Here is a 21,311-nt window from a genome sequence, read left to right as displayed (position 1 = left end):
GTAGTGATCTTAAAGAGAAAGCTTGTTAGAAAATTGGATCCTTAATAACTGCTATTTTTTTTTAAAGAAATTGGTGGGTAGGGGGTAGTAGTTAAAGAAATGAATATGGCATAGAGGAAAAAGAAACAGAGGAGAGCCAAGTATAGGGCATCTACGGTAGCTCTGCTGTGCGTATTAGAAAACCCTGCAGCTCTGCCTTTTTAGCCCATCATAATTCTGTTTCAGGTCAATTCCATTCTCCATCTGTTAGCAGAGCAATATTTGGGCCATACCCAGGCCAGCAGATCCTCTGTCCAAATTAGGGTTTAGAACAGAAAACCTAGCACAAAAATACACATGGTACAAGCATTTTTATTTTGCTGACTTTGATGCCTATTAAATAACTTTCATGTGGTCACATTGGGCTTTTGAAAAGTGAAATCATTGTTGAATGTATTTTTTATTTCCTGTGGCAGAAACAACCTAATTTGGAAAAAAAAAGATGAAAATTCTGAAACCGAAATAACAATTTGTCTGTTTTTACTGTGATAGGTTCCTTGCACTGACTCCATGGAGAGTGTATCACCTGATTTCCATCATGATACTTGGGCGTGTTATTATGCAAATAATAAAGGATATGGTTTTGTCTAGAACGAGAGGTAAGAAAAATCAGAATTCATTTTTTATGGTATTTAATTTTCTAGACCCTGAATGTCCAGTCTTTGTGTAGGCACATTCACCAAAATAGTCTTTTGAAAACGAGCAAAAAGCCAGATGATACAGGCATTGACTGCTATTTTTAATGTTGATTACATGTTTACTTATTAAAAATATTAAATCTATTTAATATTTCTTATTTATTTAACTGATGTTGTCCCTAGTCATAGCTGCTGCTCTTGGGCCAAAGGGTTGTATATGTTGGTTTCTCTTTTGGATCTAAGTGCTGTTATTTTTAAATACCATTTTGATACTTAAGTAGGCTGCAATGAGGGTAACAGTTAAATATTTAGTACATGCCACATGACAAAACTGGGCCATTGGAAAATGGACTAGTTTATATAATTTTTTTCCTCCCTCAGTGGACAAATATAATTCAGGGCTTAAGGACAATTAAGTAATGGTTACATTTTTTTTTAATTAGTTGGTGATGAAAAATGAATTAATTTTAAACATTAAGTTTAAAAGTGAGAACTTGAATTATTTAAAAAATTTTCTTGAAGTATTTTCTGACTAATTTGTCTGTATTATAAATCTGAGTCAACTTTTTCCATAGTCGGAGGGGCCTCTTCTACCAGGCTTGGAGCTAGTTTTGTAAATGGGCAAAAAGCCGTCCTTGGAACATTGAGCCCCATGAACCTAAATGTGGTATGATTGATTTGATTAAAAATAGCTAAGAGAAGGTTACAATGAGGCATTTGATTTCACTAAACGTAAACCCAAATGGAGGGATAATTTTGGTTGGGGTCCATAAGGATCCGTGCACATAAGACCTATCCAGAGTTCGAGCCCTGGCAGGGCCACCGAGGCCTTGGTGGGGGGCACTCATCTCCTCCCAAATCCCAACTCAGACCAGGGATAAAAGCTGTTATGATTTACCATCATGATGTTTTATGGTGGGGTTAAATCCAGTGTATATTTTAAGTCTTTGTAGTTCTAAATTAAATCATATGTTAACTATCTTTTTAAAAAATATATGTTTGTGTGTAGTTTTACATTGGTGTGTCTTAAGATTTGAAGGTAATTCCTTCATTCTAGTGTTTTGGGAAGGTGAACAAATTTGTTTTTGTCCAGTTACCTCTTTTCACAAATCTGTAGATTAAGATTATATTCTTGCACGTGTTCTTCCTCGTCTCCCTCTCTTCTCCTCTCTGCCTCTCTGTCCCCCTTTTGTGTTTCAGAGAACAGACTCCCCAACTTTTCACCCTCGCAGGCACTTTCCCTGATACTCTCTGTTTATGCGAGATGTGTTAAGGCCACACAGAGGTGGACCATTCCAGTGCTATAGGATGTTGTATAGGGTCGGCCACATCAATGCCTGGTGGTTCTCATGTTTGTACCTTGATTCATAACTTACACAGCCTGTTTTCCTTGAATCAACTTTGTAACATTTTCACCCTCCAGGACCTCCCTCAAGGAAATCTTAGAAGAAATAGCCTCTTACAAGTTTTATACCCAGTCATTTTAGCTCAGTGAAGGAAGTTGACTCACAGAGCAAGCTGAGCGTCTCAATCTTTTCAGTGGTGTAACAAACTTGGTTCCAGGACAAGTTACAAGGAACAGACAAATGTGGAAGGCCGAGGATGAAATTGAAAGATTTCATAACTATCCTTTTCTCACGCTTGGTCCCTTACACAGAGATTGTTTGCAGCACTGACTTATTGGCTTAATGTTCTTGCAAATATAGAACTTTCATATTCACCAATTGCTGGAAACATCTGCATTGCAAAGACTCAGTCCTCTAAAAAATTAAGGTGCTAGAGTTGGAAGAATACGAGCCTAAAGGGTCTGGTTCTTGAGCTCCTTCACTTCATTTCTGAGCCTTCGTAGACGGTATTAGTTTCCTGTGGCTGCTACTAAACTTGGTGGCTCAAAACAACAGAAATTTCTTCTCTCACAGTTCTGGAGGCCAAGAGTACAAAATCAGTGTTCCTGGGCCAAAGTCAAGGTGTTGTTGGGGCTGTATTCTCTTCTAGGGAAAGTTCTACTCCCTTCTTTTTCCAGCTGGCAGTTGATGGCGTCTTTGGCTTATGGCTGTGTCACACTTTGGTCCCTGCCTTCACGGTCACATTACCTTCTCCTCTTCCTGTCTGTGTCCGGTCTCCCTCTGCCTTCCTCTTACGAGGACACTTGTGATTGCATTTGGGGTCCATCTGGATGATGCAGAATAAACCCATGGTTCTTAGCTTAATTGCTTCCGGTAAATCCCTTTTCAATGCAAAGTAACATTTTACAGGTTCCAGGGATTAAGAGCTGATGCCTTTGGGAGCCACTGTTCAGCATCCTACACAATCTGAACCTCTTTGTCCTGTGAAATGGGAAAATCCAACACCTACCACACGGCTGTGTGAGGGTCGAATAAGAGTGTAAAATAGCAGTTCTCCAGGCACAGTAACAGTCTGTTTAACTCTGACACATAACCGGAACCACATGGGGTTTGTGCCCTTGTCAGTAAGTCTGTGAGCGCCTTTGTGTGCCAGGGCCTCTTGTAGGTGCCAGGCTTCCAGTGGGGTCCACACGCACCCCGGTCTCTCTGCCCAAGTGGAGCGCTCACGCTCCATCCCGTGGGGTAGACATTTATCACAGGCCAGTGTTTCTGTCAGGGTTTTCCCCGGGTGACATTGCTCTGAATACAGCATTTACTGCTGCGTAAAAAGAGAAGGGGGGTGAGGGTGGAGGGAGAAACGGGATTAACGCTTTCCTAGCGCTCCTCAGTCTATGGCTGAAGAAACACTGCTGCCTGCTTCGTCCCCTTAAGCAGTCTTCTAGGACAAAGACTCATTTGAGGCCTGTAAATAGTTGGCGGGAGCCCAACTTGACAGGCCTTGCAGCCCCAGGGCCCGGCTGTGATGAATTGGTGTTTTAGAGGCCCAGAATCGGCCTCAAATTAGATCCAGATGCCATTATGGTAATGCCATGGCTTCAACCAGAACTGCCAGACACTCTCATTAGCTACCCTGGCTTATAGCACCAATTACAAGGAAAGGAGGATCTCCTTCCATCGCTCGACTTCCCCTCCTCCCACAACGTTTTTGGGAAAAGACATTAAGCTTCTATTGTTAAGTACTTAATTGTATCTGTCCTTCCCCTCCATTATTATCTCTAGTACCGTCTTAGATGCTTCATATGAAATAGGTGAGTGAAAGTATGGAGCTCCTCCTTGTGAGTTAATCTGTGCGAAAGCTCCAGGAACCCAGGTCTCCAGCACGAGCACCCTCTAGCTAGCCGCGGTGGGTTTCTCTCTCACTCCTGCTGTTGTTTACTTTGAGGGTGTAGTTCCTGCTTTAGCCCCTGCGTCTGGGCTCTGGAGGACTCTTCTGCAGTGTGGGAAAGCCTCCTGCAGCCGTAGACTCTGCCCTAACCTCCTCCTGCTTCTCTCTCATTGCAGAAGAACTAGGTTCCCGCCCCAGCTCTCTTTAAGATGCTCTTCAACTACTGCCCTGGGCAGTGGGAGGCAGGCGGGCTCAGCAGGCTCCCCCATTTGCAACCCCTGTCTCTTCCCACCCTTTCCCCTGTGAAAGCCACACCATGTATTTGTGCCACGTTCTGGCTGCTATTGAACATGGAGCCACCGTGGCTTGTGAACAGTCCCTTCTCTGTCATTCTGACTTATACCCTGATGATTTGTACATCAGTCCAGATTCCATCACCTCTTCATGTGGCCTCGTCTTTGACCTTAGCCTTTGACCTCCAACCCTTACAGAGGCTGAAAGTCAGTCCTCAGTGGACCCTCTGGCCAGGCTGCCGCCCTGTGCTCCTGTTGAACCAGCTCTTCATCCCCAGTTCAGTGTCTCCCTGCTCAGCCTCTTGCCTTTGCACTGTCCCTCGGCCCTGGGCAGCCCCTACCTGGCCTGCGCTTAGCGACTGCGGTGATGCTGTCCTTACCCTTCGAAAGGTCCCTGTCCCGTTGCCAGCAGCCACACTCATTCTTTCCAATTTTTAATCACAAAACAAACACGCAAACAGGCCACACTGTGAACCACTGTCTCCACTCTTGGCTCCATTGTTGTCAGAGAAATGTCATATGACAAGGTGAGTTGGTGCCTCTAGAATTTAGTCCGTCCAACCTTCCAACATTAGTTGAGACCTCACGAGTGTTCATCATTCCTTGGAGTCTTTTGTGTTGTTTGTTTTCTTTGTTTTGATATGCCATCTGACTGCAAAATGTGGGAGGCAGCTTACAAAATGGAGGCAGAATATAGAAACTAAGGCTGCTTACGAGAGGCCTAGCAGGAGAGCAGGAGTCAGTCTGACGTGGTGACCGTGACTGAGCACCAGCTTTACCCCTGAGCTGACTGGCGATTCAAGGCAGAAGGGGAAACAGCACCAACCGCACAGTTCTAATCATCCGAGGAAAGGATATGAGCCATTCTGAGAAACTTTTCCCTGCGACTAAGTTTTAAGAAGAATTGAGGACATAGAGCTTTGATAGGAAATACTGAAGAACAAAAGAGACAGCATCTGTGGCATTTGTTTGATGGAAAATGCAGACACCGCCTCATGGCCATTTCTTATATTGGACTTTGTTAGAGCTGGTAACTGGGAGTGTAATGTTAAGACATAGTCCAATGAAGACAGTTACTGGAGAATTAAAGCAAATGAGGGGCGGCCGATGGCTCAGTTGGTTACAGCGCGAGCTCTGAACAGCAGGGTTGCTGGTTCAATTCTTGCATGGGATGGTGGGCTGCGCCCCCTGTAACTAAAGATTGAAAACGGCAACTGGACTTGGAGCTGAGCTGCACCCTCCACAACTAGATTGAAGGACAACGACTTGGAGCTGATGGGTCCTGGAGACACACACTGTTCCCCAATAAAAAAATGTAAAAAAGAAAGAAAATATGTATTTCCATCCATTTTTTTAAAAAAGAAAGCAAATGAGATCTACATATATATATTTTTTCTGTTGATTTCATTTGAGCCTAGATATAAGCTCTAAATACCTAAAGAATAAATACTCATAGATAAAAATCTTTCTCAAATAAGATGCCTTCGGTCCCCTTTTGTCAATACCACGTCACAGCTCACTTTCATGCCACCTGTTATTGTTGTTTTCTTGAGCAGCCACATTTTCTGTCTTCCCTAAACTCTCATGGTTTGTGCTGCTTGTATAGTTTCTACACCCCCTATGTTGGTTCATGTCTACTTGCGTGCAGGTTTTGCCTGCCCCACTGGGAAGTCTGGTCCCCAAGCCAGGTCCCTGTGTTCTACAGTGTTCCATCCCCCATGGTACCTAGTCAAGTGATTTGCATGTTGTAGGATCTCGATAAATATTTGTGGACTAGTTGCCTGAATTAGTTATGGTATCGAAGGTATACGCTGTGTGATTGGATGGTTTCTAGAGTTTAAAGATTTAAGCATTGCATGTTAAATAGGGCGGAGTATTTCTAAGTTGAGAAATGCCTCCACAGAACAATACCTTGGTTAAGTTTCACGTTTTACTTTCCTTGTTGCAGGTGCGCAGTTGTGGAGGAGCCTCAGTGAAAGGTAGGGACCTTCGTCTCAGTGTTGTGGCTCATGGAAGGCCGGGTGGGGGAGGTGACGGAGCTGCCAAGATGGGTCTCTGAAATAATATTTTAGTGACGGGGACCTCAGTCCTATAGTGATGTACAAAAATAGGAAAAATACAAGAAAATTCAATTGAACTGAGGGCAAGGATCAAGATAAGCCTCGTTCTAAGGAATAGTTCATATCTTGCTATAATATTGAGCAACGTTGATATATTGTGACACCCACAGTGTGTGGACTGGACGTGAAGGGAGGAGGCGTTTTCATTGGGGATTTCCTCTCAGGATTCATTTTGGGGTGGGAACGGCACTGCTGTAGTGGGAGAAGAACAGGGCAACACAAGCGTGGGATTCTGCTGGAACATTCCTGGAGGTTAACATGCTGTCAGTTGTAGGACTTTGGGGTGGGAGGAGCAGGTGCGAAGCTCTTGGGGGTGCGGATGCAGCAAATGTCGGCCAACCTCTTGACTCCTTGCCCAGCCAGAGGCAAGTCGTTTCCCTTTTTGTTTGGCGTCACCCATCCTGAAGTAAAGTGCTGTTTGCAAGTGGGAGAGAAAAGAGCAAGGGCAGGTGATGAGGGGAACATAATTCACTTCACCAACTGTGCATATGAGAAGTGGAGAAATGAGGAAAGCATAAGGATTAATAGCCTAGTAAAATGAATTTTATAGGTACTTACTTATTTTTTTTTTAATTCTGCCTTAAAAATATCCTTAAAGAGAGGTGGTTGGGGTGCTCGATTTATATCAAAGTGGACAGCATGAAATGAATGCACAAAAAGTAGGACAAAACAATGCCATTAAAATCCCATGGGGAGAAAAACATAACTTGGTATTTTGTATAATGTAACTTTAAAAGCTGTGCTCTTGGAAATAATGCTTATTTCAGGTGTAAAGGGTAATTTTATAACCCTTCTGCTCGCTTTTGAGAATTTCGCACTTATTATCAAAGCTGTTTTCAGTGTTTGATAATCATTTGGAGAAAATATTAGCAAGCCAGCAGGACCAGTGAACTCACTTTGCTCATATTGAGTTTGGTCAAGGAGTGAGTGGCTCCTTATATGGCTTTTCTGTTTTCTTCTTTGTTTTTTAGATTTGTAACATTTTAGTGCTTGGGGAAGGGCATGATAATGGAAATAACCTTTTTTGGCAAAGGTCTCATTCACTTCAGAATCACCTACATGTATATTCAGGTGCAACTAATCCTCTGTCCTAATTTCAACAACCCCTCCAGTTAGTGGTCTTGCCAAGTTCATGTCTCTCTCGACCTCAAATTTTCTCATCTGCTGAATGAGAAAGTAAGAGAGAGAACCATTTTGAATATCCCTCCCAGTCCTAAAAAGTCTATGATGTAATATGAGAGATTTGTGTTTGTGATCTTGTGATTTGTAATAAGAAATATGTATTTGGTCTCCGTCTCGTTTCTGGCTCAGACCTCCTAAAACCCTAAAACCGTTGGGTTTTCCTGTATGATGAAAGGGATAAAGCTGTCTTATGTTATGTTAACGAGGTGACTTTTGGAAAGCACCAAGGATGGGCGCAGGTTGCCAGTGGAGCTAAGGATTTAATTAGGAGGCTAGAACTTTCAGTTCCATCCCCTGACCTCTGGGAGGGGAGAGGGGCTGGAGGTCAAATCAGTCACCAATGGCCAGTGACTGAATCAACCATGCCTGTGAAATGAAGTCTCCAAAAACCCCTAAAGGACAGGGTTTGGGAGGCTTCTGGGTGGGTGAACATGTGGAGGTTTGGGGAGAGTATTCCCCAAGGTGTTCCCTAAATCTTGTCCTATGTATCTCTTCTGTCTGACTGTTTCTGAATCATATTCTTCTATAATAAACAGGTAATCCAGGCAGTAAAATGTTTCTCCGAGTTCTGTGAACTGCTCTGGGAAATTAATCGAACCCAGAGAGATGGGGTCGTGGGAACCTACAATCGATAGCTGGTTGGTCAGAAGTACAGGTGATAACCTGCACTTGTGATTGGCATCTGCAGGGGCGGGGGCGGGGTTGTAGAACTGAGCTCTTGACTTGTGGGAACCTGACTCAGTCTCCAGGTAGAGAGGGTCAGAGTTGAGTTGAATTGTAGGACATCCAGTTGGAGTCCGAGACTCGCTTTGGTGGGTCTGGGGGAAAGAACAGCTTCACACATTGGAATCGGTACCACAATTATAATTGGTGATCAGAGGTGGGATCAGAGTCAGAATCATCAGTATTTCATACTGTCATCCATTTATGTCCTTGTTTGGCCAGTGCCTCTTTCAACGTGATGTACTTTACTCTAGAAGGGATACTATCCAATATTTTTTCACTGCAGTTTCTATTGTGCAGTGTCATTCTCTTCTCTACGCCTCACACTGAAGATGTGAAATTAAAATATTTTTTCCGTGAATTCTTTTGAGGATTTGGTACATTGTTTGCAGTGATTCTTGACATCTAGTATGGATAGTGCTTGTGTTTTTAACATTGAAAAATTTAAAACCACTTTAAGGGTAAAATACAGTGATGGATAAGAGGATCCTTGGAGGCAGAGAGAGATGCTGTCTTGCTCCTGGGGGCCACGTGGGTCAGGATTTCCCTTCCACGGTCTCAGGTGCTGAGCTTAGAAGCCTCGCGCCTCACTTGGCAGTAGTTAGAAATCAGCATCCATCACCACCTTGCCCTGCACAGCTGGGGTTCCCGGCTTAGCAAACCAGGGTTAGATTTTCCTCTCTCTGCATTGGCTAGTAGTTTGTGTTCAGTCTCAGAATGAGCCAGGCCTTCTTTTCGTGGGATTTTACTTGGTTCATTTAAGGATCATAAGTTCACTGTTAGAAAGGAAGCAAATAACGAACCATTCTCTCTTCATAAAGCCATTGTAAAGCTTTTAAATTAAAAAGGAGCTCCTCAAAAAGGGAACCCTCGTGCCCTGCCGGTGGAAATGTAAAATGGTTCAGGCACTATGGGAAACAGTATGGAGGTTCCTCAAAAAATTAAAGTGGAACTACCCTATGATCCTGCAATGCCAGTTCTGGGTATATATGCAAAGAAAATGAAAACAGGATCTTCACGAGATGTCTGCACCCCCATGTTCATTGCAGCATTATTCACAATAGCCAAAACATGGAAACAACTTACGTGTCTGTTGGCAGATGAAATGGATAAATAAAATTGGTATATATTCACAACAGAATATTTATTCAGCCCTTACAAAATAAGGAAATTCTGCCATTGGTGAGAGCATGGATGGACCTTGAGGGCATTGTGCTACGTGAAATAAGTCAGACAGAGAAAGCCAAATACTGTGTGATCGCACTTATATATGGAATCTAAAAGCTGAACTCAAAAACAGAGTAGATTGGTAGTTGTGAGGGGCTGCTGGGTGGGGAAATGGGGAGATGTTGGTCGAAGGGATACAAATTTTGTTACAAGGGGAATGAGTTCTGGGGAGCTAATGTATACAGTGTGGGACTGTAGTTACCACTGTATTATATACTTGAAAGTTGCTAATGGAGTACATTTTAAATGTACCACAACAACAAAATGGTAATTACGTAACGAGAAGGATGTGTTAACCTTAGGATAGTACATAACGGTAGAGCCAGCGTCTAATTTCCAATATCGTCGTCAACAATAAAGATTGGATCAATTTTAATCAGATGTTATTCACATATTGATTTTTGTACCTGGAAAATTAATTCCGTGTAAACGTGATTCTCAGTGAGGAAATTCCAAGAAGGGCTCATGCTTGACCCATTTTTTCATAAACAACAAGCACTAACTCTACAATCTGTGAACAGGATTTATACAGAGCTGTCTGTCAACCTAACCAAATTAACGTCTTTTATGACTACTTGTTCCTAGTATTGAAATGAAACTTGATCCATACATAGTATAATGTTAAGCTTTTTATTTCTGCATGTGACTGCTGCCGCTGACTGAATAAAATCCTCAGTTAACAAAGGAAAAACTGTGCTCAATATCTTTTAAACACAAAATTGTTTTCAGTTAGGCCAAGTTTTTCTAAGTAAGTGTAAATTAGAAAGAAGTGACTTTACTTACACACATATCAATAATTCAAAAAAAATTTTTACCTAGTTCTTTAATAGTTTTATACATTATAACCCAGATTAAGGAGCTGTTCTCATCGTAAATCTTGTTTCATTGTTCAGTGCCAAATTACAGAAAATACAGGTATTTTTCATGGCAAGTAATGATTTTGAATATTATGGCTGTGGGCTCTGGGACTTTCTAACAGACTTCTTGCCTCTTGCAGAGTATCCTTTACAGGAAGTGGAGGTGGCTTTTCAGTGGTGTAAGGGGCATCAGCTCTAGTTGCCTTACCTCAAGCACAGCAGAGTTCACAGTCAGTCTTTGTAGAGCTAGCACGGATTAGCAGTTGTGAGCTCTTTACCTCTAGCTTGGTCACATTGCAGGATGGCTCCCATTAGCCTGACTCTCTCTCACCTGCTCTCAGGAGAAGCAGTTGTGTGGTCCCACTTCATGGGATGAAATGCCCTTTGTCCTGTCAGTGTCCACATAGCTACCAAAGCATTCTAGCTGGTTCTCCCCCCTAACCCAACCCCCTGGAAGAGGAGCCAAGAATCTCTGGTTGTAAAACCCAAGTTCTGAGCTTGCCCCGGCTCATATGCTCAGAGCGAGTTGGGGCATTTAAGTAAGAGATGTCTAATTAAATCCTTGAGCACAATATTATGTCTCTGTTAAAAGTGAAAAGTCATCTAGCATTTGCCAAACTGTCTCCTCAGAGGAATAGACTTTAGTGTGTAAACTGTGTGTTCTGTATTTATGAATCATCATTACTCATCAAAATTGCATAGACAGGGTGAATTACCAAGTAAAAAGCATTAAATAGTCACATGTGTTAAACAACAAAAATTCAACCTGGTACATCTTAAAGATCTTATTGGCTTTATTGACCATTTCATGAATTGGGCAGCATCTCATCCAGTAAATAGAAAGGAGCTCTAAGGAGTTGTACAAATTGGAAGGCTTTTATAGGCAGAAGGGCGAAGGAATAAGGAAAGCTATTACCTCATCTTCCTTTGGGGGATGGAAAGCAAGGGCCCATGTGGCAGATGATCTCATTGGTGCTCACCAGAAAATTCTAGGCTGACCAGTTAAGATTACATTCCTGGGGAAGGTTGAAACTGCAGTTAGGACGTGTACTAAATATTGGTTTGGAGACATGAGCTTAACACCAGTGACTCCATTTTGGGCCCGTTGTTTCTTTTTAACATGGTAGCTTAAGAGTCGCTGTCTTTGTTGTTTTGGCGCAGCAATAATTCTGACTCGTGCATTGACACTACTGGATTTTACAGTTTTAGAATTTTTTAATGTGTTTATAACCTGTATTTTGTAACTTTTCTGCTTTGTACCTTTCTAATAAGGCATACTATTTGAAAGCTGCATTTTTTAGTTTAATTGCAATCAGAACTATAGACGGGGACCCACACATCTCCATGAGTTTTAAAAGAAAACCTTGCTATAAAGGATACATTAGGTTGCATTAAATGAGGAAAAAAATTATTTTCCTCAGGGAAAGAAAAATTCACTTAAATTCAGAATATGCTGGATTGTAGCATAAGCATATCTATGTGCTTGGGTAAGTTTTTGGCAACGGAAGTCTGGGGTAGCCTGGGAGCTAAGCACCACTTTTAAAGTCTCTACCCTGCCAAAATAAAAATCCAAATAGGCCTTTTATTCCCTTTAAAAAAATAATAAATGAGCACAATTCTGTAGTATGTGTTTCACAATGGAGAGAAAGCCCTTTTCTTCCTCTTTCAGGAAAGAGCAGATCCATTCATTGCCGGATAGATAGCTCTTAGCCAGAGCTACTGAGAAGGGTCTGAAAGTTCCTCAAAGTTCTTCATCCGGATTCCATTCTGTTGTGTTCATTTCTTAAAAGTGGTACTTTGAAAATTACCCCATTTGCAGACAAGCACAGAACACAGGACGATAAGCAGTTTTCAAAGCTGTTTTGGAGGACAGTGGTGTGGAGAATTCTGCTTTCTTCTTCACCATCGGTGTGCACCTATGGAAAAGATTACTTATGAGTTTTTAAAAATGCCTTATGCTAGACATTTAAGGGCCATTCTTTTCTCTCAGGTGTCTGTCAAACTAAAGTACATGCCTGGGTTTTGTGTTCAGGGGACAAGACCTCCATGCGATAGACGTGGATCTTCCTGACAGTAACTGATAAATTTCTTGAGGCATTAAAAATAAAATGAAAGTGGAAATGCATTTCATCACCCACTGGCTTCGCTGACAAGAGCTGTGAATTGTTAGACCTGTTCCTGGCTGCGTATTCCTTTCATGAGTAACACATGCTCCTTATATTCAAGCAGATTTATCAAGTCAAAACATGGGCAAAATCCCAGGGGTCCGGCTCCCTGGGGACAGCAGCCCTCAGGTGACCCTAAATGACTTCGTACCTAGGGCTCCTAGGTGAAAAGCACTCAGTATTACACTTGGTTGTACTTTTCATTAAATTAAATTAGCATTTTCATTAAATAAATGAACGTTTAATGTAATTCCATAGTAATCTGATTTGACACGAGTTCAATCACCGTTTCCCCCATTATTTTAGAACTACATCTTTGCATAAGTGAAATGACAATATGTACATTGTCATTCCCCATGGCAGCCCCTGGGGTCTCAACCGCCACTTGATAACAAATGACAATTCCAGCTCTGACCATTTTAGTCCATGTTTGCAGATTTAGAGCCTAAGTTATTAAGTATTTGAAAATGTAGTTCCCTTATAAATATCTAAAATAATTACACTATACGAATTGTTTCCTAATAGCATTCTTGCGTCAGTAAATTTAAATGACCAGAGAAGGAAGAATGACTAGTAGTTAACATTTCTCTTCACTGCTTATGTTGCAATTATTTGAATATACATTAAGACTTCACAGGTAGTTGGAAGCCTCTCTCTCTCTCTCTCTCTCTCTCTCTCTCTCTCTTTCTCTCTCTCTGTCTCTCTGTCTCTCTCTCTCTCTATATATATATATAGTTCCCAAACATTGTTATAGTCATATTTGCCTAATAATGTTTAAAATGTGAATTTATTTTTTAAAAAGTAATAATGCTAATTTGGAAAACTGAAAATATTGGAAACTTATTAAAAGGTGAAAACCCAAATCCCTCATAACCCCATTACCCAGAAATTAAATTCACTTTCAATTTTATTTTCTTCCAGTTTTTTTGTAAGCTTATATATATATGTGCTTATTCATTTATTGATCCTTTCAACAAGTATTTATTGAATGTCTTTATTGCCAGAACTTCTAGACATTTGTGGAAGGAAAACAGGCAACAACAGACAAACAGCCGTGTCCTCGTGTAGAATGTAGTTGACGTTCTAGTGAGTGAGCCGGAAAATAAATACGTACTATAATAGATAACGTTAGATGGTGAACCTTGTTTCAGGGAAACTAAAGCAACTGCGGGGATTAGAGAGTGTGAAGGAGGGCAGGGAGGGTCGAGTGTAATGAAGTGCCCAGGAAAGACCTTCCTGAACAAGGTTTTTGAGCAGAGACTTGAAGGAGTGAGGTAGTGAAACATGTCTGGAAGAAGAGCTTCTAGGCGGGTGGAATAGCAAGTGCAAAGGCCCTGAGGTAGAAGCTGTGTATGAGACTGATTTTTGTTTTATATCATTAAGGTTTTTTGTTTGTTTGTTTGTTTTAATGCAGGCATAGTAACTGGAATAAATAGGATATTATATAGCTAATTCAGATCATGTTGTAAAAGAATATTTAGGGATATGAAAGTTTACCCTTTATTGCTAATTACAAAAAAAATTGTAGATTTATAGCAAGTGCGGGGAGGTATAATGCACAGTACATTATAATTCCATGTTGGTATATAAATAAGATATCTCCGTGTGAAGGGAATACAGGTGGATTTTGTTTTCTTGATTTTGTTGCCCCTTATTCTTTCTCTGTAAGGAACATGCATAGCCTTTATCATGAGGAGAGGTAAGAGGGTCGCTGAAAGGGGGAGGAGGGTGTCGTACCAGGCAGGGCTGGGCCAGTGACTGGAGATGTGGAGGGTGGCACGTGCAAGCAGCGCCGCGCCAGGTATTCGGTTCACCTAAGTGCCAGAGAGCTGCCATCCAGCGATGGGGTTCCGGTTCCAAGGAGAGAGACTGGCACGGCCCAGTCATTGAAACAAAGGTCAGGGCCGAAGTCCAGAGAAGCAGCTGAGCTCCAAGGAGGGGATGGATGGAGCCTCAGAAATAAGTCAGAGGCATTGTAGCCCGACCAGCCCCCGTGTTCCTTGGCACTAAGTCTCATAGGATTGGGGTGAAGAAAAACGACTAATGTATTGTTAAGTAATAAAGTGACATTGTTATTTCCAAGGTCAGGTGGTATGCGAGGGGTGGTATAAAAGTCCTTTAATTCTTCCTATCGGAGGCTCAGCGACAATCACACTGAAGCCTCTTGATACAGGTGAAGGGGGCTAAATGCATATGCTCATGATTTAGGTACCCAGCCTCCAAGAATGTTTTCTTTAAGTAAAACTTGGGAACTCTTTCTGTCCAGAGTAAGACTGATCTCCACAGCCTTATGCTCCAAACTGTAGTTTTTGGGCCAAACAGGAATGGATCTGGGAAGACATCGCGTTCTCTTCTGAAAGACATATACCTGGGTTCTGTTGGCCTATCTGTCTGTCTGTCCATCTCTCAGATATCAGCTGTCAATGTGTCAATCTATCAATCTACCTACCTACCTGTACATATTCTTTAGGTATATTTTAGTGATCATATTTGATATGTTGAAGAATATATGTAATATACACATAAGTTGTAAGACATTACAATAAAACGAACACACGGGAACCTTTCTGCCAACCAGGGCTGACACTGGTGTGTCTCCCTCCCCTCCTCCCTCCCCACACCAAAAGCAAGCATAGTCCTGAATTTTTTGCTGTTCGTTCCTTTGCTTTTTAAAATATATACATATAATGTGTGTATACATACAAATATATGAATATAGAGTATAAATATACATATAAATATATGTATAAATATACATATATTTAAATTACATGTATTCCTACATAAAATTTTTGTTTTCGAGGTCTATAAAAGTGGTACCATATTTGTATAGTCTTCTAGAACTAGTGTGTTAGCACTAAACAGTTTTCAGAAAAATTAATCCATGTTGCTGTGTATAGCTCCGCTGCGTTTTTTTGTTGCTGTGTAATATTTCATCACGTGACCATAGCACAATTTATTTATACATTCTATTTTCACTGGACTTTTTTTTTTTTGACCAGACAGACCATTGCTTCTGGGAGTTTGAGTTTACTACAGGGCAGTACCAAAGATCACAAAAAGAAACGCCTAACACATAAAGTGAACAGTGCCCTGTATACTGTATATTTGAAAGCTTGTGTAAAATCTGTACCGGTTCTTGGGTTCTGACACGTATTTTAGTAACACTTCCTTGCAGGACCTGCCCTGTTCTTGTGCTGGCCGCCACTAGAGGGCGCATAAGAGATGGGACAGCCGCAGGTTGTAGAAGCGAAGAATAATAGCTACTGTTGAAACCTAGCTAGCTAGCTTCCTGGCTCCAAAGTGTTGCTAGGACCTGCATATTTCATCAGGGCAAAAACATTAGTACGGCTCCAGTTCCAAGAAGAAAACACAATTAAAGATTGTGTTCGTATACATGCACACATATGCATGGGTCCGCATATATTTTAAGGTGGTGGGGGGAGTGGAAAACATGAACAGGGAGTAAGAGAAGTGATAGAAGGACGCATCAGTGGAGAATAAGACAGACTGAGTGGGGAGGAAGTTCACAAGTCAATGACAGATGACTGTGCTTCTTAGTTTAGGAACAAGCTGATGATTTTGAGGCCGCTAAGAACTCACTGCCACTTTGAGTGCACCGCCATTTTACGCCTTATTTCTATCCACTCTCTTATGAAATCTTTCGAATGTTGTTGATTATGTGCTCTCAGGAGTCTCTCCTTTCCTCACTGGTCCCTGACTTAATACTTTCTCCTCTGTTGGAAATAAATGGGAACATGTGGGTCCCCCTCCCGCGCCGCCACACACATGCACATGCACGTGTAGAGCTCTCAGTATTGAATCTTGAATTTCAAAAAATTGCTTAGTTTGCACTTTCATGGAGAAAGGACTTCTTGGTGAGTTCTTGGCCTCTAGGTGTGAATTGACCTGTGAAATATTGAGGGCAGAGGTCCCTGCTTGTTAGAAAGTGTGCAAAAGATACGCTGCGGAAGCCTGTCTTGGAGACCTTGGAGTATTTGTGGTAGACTGAGTAACCCCTCCACATCCATCCCATACCCCTGAACCCCCCCCGCAAAGATGTCTGCCTCTCATGCCCAGAACCGTGACTATGTTCCTTCCATGGTAAAAGGGACTTTGCAGATGTGAGTAAGGTAGGACAATAAGATGGTGAGATTACCCTGGATTATCCAGGTGGCCCAATGTAATCATAAGGGTCTTTATAAGAGGGAGCAGGTGGTCTGGAGAGAAGATGCTGAGCTTTTGGCTTTGACAATGGGCATGGTGCCACGAGTCAAGGAATGCAGGCAGCCCCTGGGAAGTGGAAGAGGCCGCGATTCTCCCCCAGAGCCTCTAGAAGGAATGCAGCCCAGCATTTGAACTCTGATCACCAGAACTGTAAGATGATAAATCTGTGTGGTTTTAAGCCACTGAAGTTGGTAATTCACAGCGATGGTAAACGAATGTACTGTTCCTTAATATGGAGGAGAACCAGCTGCCTTTGGAAATGTGGCGGGTAGGTTTGCTGGGTCACATCTCTGTCCGTTGAAATACAATTTGAGCTCAATTAACGGGACATCTGCGTCCTCAAACAAGGAGGGCGAGAGAGGTGATGGCCCAAGTGATCACGTCTGAGGCAGTGGGAGGGGACAAGGAAGCCAGCCCGCCTGGGAGACTGCTCCCACTGGGCAAGGAGAGCTGGAAAAGGGAAACGCCTGGGCAGAAGGGTCGAGAAATGTCGTGAAGACCCCATGCCTGGAAGCCAGGGGCAGTGTTGCAAGGAGAAGGCTGTTACATGTGCCCTGAAAGCACTGAGAAAGAGCACTGGATTGTAGCAGAATGTTTGTGACCGTTAGACCCTTAGAAATCGTTCTCCATGCTTCTGGTTTATGTGTATGGAGAAGGAGAATTCTTCTGGAGTGAAGCAAAATTCAGGGGCTTAAGGATAAGAAAATGGAGGTTGGTAGCATGACCCACACATTAGGAAATATGGTGAACAAATGGAGAGAAATTAAACAGTGACCAGGAAAAAGCAGCAGCTTGTTTTTCGTTGCTAATTTTATTTTATTGTGGTAAAATTTACCATGAATGTACCACTAGTACATTCACAGTGTTGTGCGAACATCATACCGTCTAGTTCCAGAACATTTTCATCTCCCCAAAAGCAAACCCATAACCATTAAGCATTCCCTCCCCTCCCCCTGCCCCTTAGCTCCTGGCAACCATGACTCTGCTTTCTGTCTGTATGGATTTGCCTTACGCTGAGTATTTCATATCAGTGGAACCATACAATGTATGGCCTTACTGTGCCTGGCGGCTTTCACTGAGCATAATGTTTCCAGGGTTCATCCATGTTGTAGCATGAGTCAGAACCTTGTTCCTTTTTCATGGCTGAATAATATTCCATTATTTGGACAGACCACATTTTACCTATTTCATCATCTGATGATGATTTAGATTGTTCCCACCTTTTGACTACTGTGACTAGTGAGAAGTTGTTTGTTTGTTTGTTTGTTTCTTATTTGGTGTTGTCTTCAGAATAGAACAGTGTGACGGTGTGGGTGAAGCAGAAGCGGTATGTTGAAAGGTAGAACTGTGTTCCACCAGCAGTCAGGGCCTTGCGCAAGCTGGCCAGCTGCTGGGAAAAGCTCGCAGGAAGAGTCTGGGCTGTCACTAGGGCCAGGATTATGTCTGGGACAGAGGGGGACCTGGGCAGGGGATTGGTTTGCTCGTAGTCCATAAATCTCTACTGGAAAATTGAAGATAGCATTAGGTAAGCTGGCAGATGCTGGAATGCCAGGGGGAGAAGATGCGTTCTAGGCAGCCTCGGGGCCTCCAGCAGCAAGAGTGATGCTTCTGAACGGAGGACCCAAAAGTGTGCTCTTCACGTGTCATTTTAGTCATGTTTCCTTTTCAGTTCTGTGTATTTTTGAAAGAGGAAGGAATACGCAGGAAGGAGGCAGTTGAGAGGGAGACTACATTATTATTTAGAGGTATTTGGTAAAAAGGGGAAAGGCGTATGATGTAGTACTTTTATTGGGTAGATTGCGTTACACATAGGCTGTTTGTTAGTCTTTTTCAAGGCTATTCTTACTTGTGCTTGTTTTTAATACCTGAACAACTGGGAGAGAGAACTTATAATCCTGGAGTCATTTGGCTTGTATTCTTAGCGAGTATTTTTAAACTATAATTTCAGAGCCATCTAATGCCATTTAAAGCACAAGAAGTGCTTTCAGTATTTAGTTCTCCTGAGCTGCAAGCTTTAGATTTTGAATAGTATTATTACTTCCACTGAAAACGCATTTCTAAAAGATCTTTTCCTTGATGTTTGCCTCAGTTTTGCGGGGTCAGCTGTTGTTATCTTTATTAAAACATGTGATGATATTTTCAGTCATGACTCAGGAGTCATCTGTCTTGGAAAGAAAACTGTTTGAATTCCAGCGTGTGTCAAGCTAAACATCCTCAAGTCAGAAATGGATATTTATTTTGAATAAATTGTGCATTTAAGGACATTCCCCCCCCCTGGAGCTAAGTTGGAATGAAATCATCTTGCTTTAAAGGACTTTTAATGGATGTACCACTCTTGGAATACATAATGAAGACTCGAATTGAGAGAAGTTCGAAATGGAAAAGAAACTGTATTTTTAAATTGAGAAGTAGATCTGAAACTAATTTGAGGTCAAAACAGGGCTGTCCCAATCTAAGTCCTCACTAAACTGGACTGGAAAAGGCCACCTTTCCCCACAGTTTGGCTCAGATACGAGATGTTCAATAAATGCGTCGGTGCCTGAGTTGAGCCATTTTTACTTGTCTCATGGAAGGGGAGACGTGTTCCTGGTGTGGGGGAATTTATGCTCTTTGTATGGGGCACGTAGAAAGTTAGACATCAACTTATAAGTTTGTCTTTGTTCTGCGTTCAAGGCATGAAAATCCACCAACAGTGAAAGAATACACAGCTTGTAATAAATGAATTTTCTCCTGCTGGTTAGAATATGAGGTCAATAATTTAATCAATAGTCGGGAGTAGTTAGCTAAAATCCTAGAGAAAGTTTTCCTCTTGCTACTGAAAACTGATTTCTGGAATGGAAAACAAGCAAATCTCTGCTCAGCAGGTGATTTCGAGAAGTAGAGGGAGGCCTGTGAGAAGTGGACGAGGCCGCTGCGACCGGGGTGACACCCCAATACTGCGTCACTCGCGTTGCCCGAGCTCACTGCCTGGACCTTGTGTGACCTCTTGGCCTGGGGTTCTCTTCCTGCCCATCTCCCCCATTTTGAAGTGAATAAGGAGGGTAAGGAGAGGGAGTAATTGGCTGACACAAGCCATAGGAATGCAGAGTTAGAGAGTAGGATAAAGCCACCAGTAATCCAAGCCTCTAAAAAAAGATGGCAATGAAACAAAATCATTAAGGCAATCTGTCTAGCGCTCAGACTCCTGGAGAAACAAAATCATTAAGACAATCTGTCTAGCGCTCAGACTCCTGGAGAAGGAATGGTTTGCTAGTCCCTCTGGTTGAGTAGTTCCAGCACCTCACAACCCGCTTAGGGACAAAGAAGTGCTCCCTTCATATTCTTTTTGGGAACTCCTTCCTGCGATTGCTGTTACTCTCCGGGACTCCTGAATTGCAGGAGTTACTTCAGGGGACGTTCGGATACTTTGCTGTGGACCATTTCCAGTCACAGACTCCCTTCGCAAAATCAGAGCAGTTAACTCAGTAATAATTTCAGGATATGAAATTATTGGTAAATTTGACATTATGGTGGCATATTTGTGTGTATTCATATATTCAGAGCTAAAGGGCTTTAAAAACATCCTGCTGTTACAGGACTGAACATACTGTGTACCCGTATATTTATGGAAGGTCCTCTTTGTACACATTGGAAGGGGAACTTGGAAGAACGAGATATAGTCTTGGCAAAACCATCAACCTATTTCTGCAGCTTAAATTAGTGCTGTTGAAACAAGAGTTAATGCTTTTGTATCACAGATTAAATTCCCACTGTTGGTAACACTCACGGTTATTCAATAACAGTTAACAGAGAGCCAGCTGGGAGCTGGGCTCTGCAAGACTATGGTCGAAACGTGACTGTAGAATGTTTTAAAAATGTTGTTGTTATTCCGAAGTGACCAACGTCTCCTGTTATCTCTGCAGGAGTCTATTAGCCATCTATGCTTTCCTGCGAGAGAATATCTTTTATTTTGCATGTGACTCAGAAATTCTGCACTCGAACCTCTTGTGATATTCATAAAGGGATGAAACGCTTCGTAAATGTCAATCTTTTTGTTTGAGAATAGAGAAGGGGCGGGGACGTTTACCCTGGGCACCCTCTAGGTCTCTAGCAGCTGCTATTTTGGGTCCCTGCTTCAACTTTGGGGCCACTTTCCCTGTCGGTGTCTTGAGCTTGGAAGTGGCTCCGTTCTGCCAACATTTAGTAACCGCCTGCTATGCATAAGGCACTCTGCTGGAGATCTAGCGTCAGACCTCAGATCATGTCAGGATTTTATTGTATTTCCCTTGATGTTGGAACAAGGGAGAAGGTCTCAAATGTCAGAGAAGTGGTAGGAATAACAAGAGTTGTACATTGTCAGGCAAAGTTGAAGCTGTGTCATTTTCACTTTTCAAGTGATTTTTAAAGAGCTTCCATTACTGTTTGTTCTACATAGAGAGAGCCTGTGGCTACAGAATAAAAATAGCTGTAAGTATTACATCATCAGAGAAAGTTTTCATGGGTATATCGTGCCTTCAGGGGAGCAAGTCCACAGCTATAGTTAGATTGGTTCTGTTTTGCTCATTGAAATAATTTTAAGACCAAGTAAGAAAAAGGAGGGGGAGGGATACCGGAATACGGCCACCAAATT

At 42.2% G+C, this 21,311-nt stretch overlaps 1 protein-coding gene across 1 annotated transcript in view; it reads left to right on the top strand.

Moving 5' to 3' along the window:
- The window catches only part of RETREG1 (reticulophagy regulator 1), a 113,356-nt gene that overhangs the window by 33,656 nt on the left and 58,389 nt on the right, over positions 1–21,311 (top strand). Inside the window, exons 2-3 of the mRNA XM_019753537.3 lie at positions 532–638; positions 6,150–6,180. Coding sequence (XP_019609096.3) covers positions 532–638; positions 6,150–6,180 — 138 coding nt within the window. The remainder of the gene's footprint in view (positions 1–531; positions 639–6,149; positions 6,181–21,311) is intronic.

Source organism: Rhinolophus sinicus, chromosome 3 (genome assembly GCF_057876585.1).
Source record: "Rhinolophus sinicus isolate RSI-liver-muscle chromosome 3, RSI-T2T, whole genome shotgun sequence".
NCBI lineage: Eukaryota > Metazoa > Chordata > Mammalia > Chiroptera > Rhinolophidae > Rhinolophus > Rhinolophus sinicus.
The sequence above is the reverse complement of the archived record's forward strand: the minus strand, read 5'-3'. Positions and strand labels throughout refer to the sequence as shown.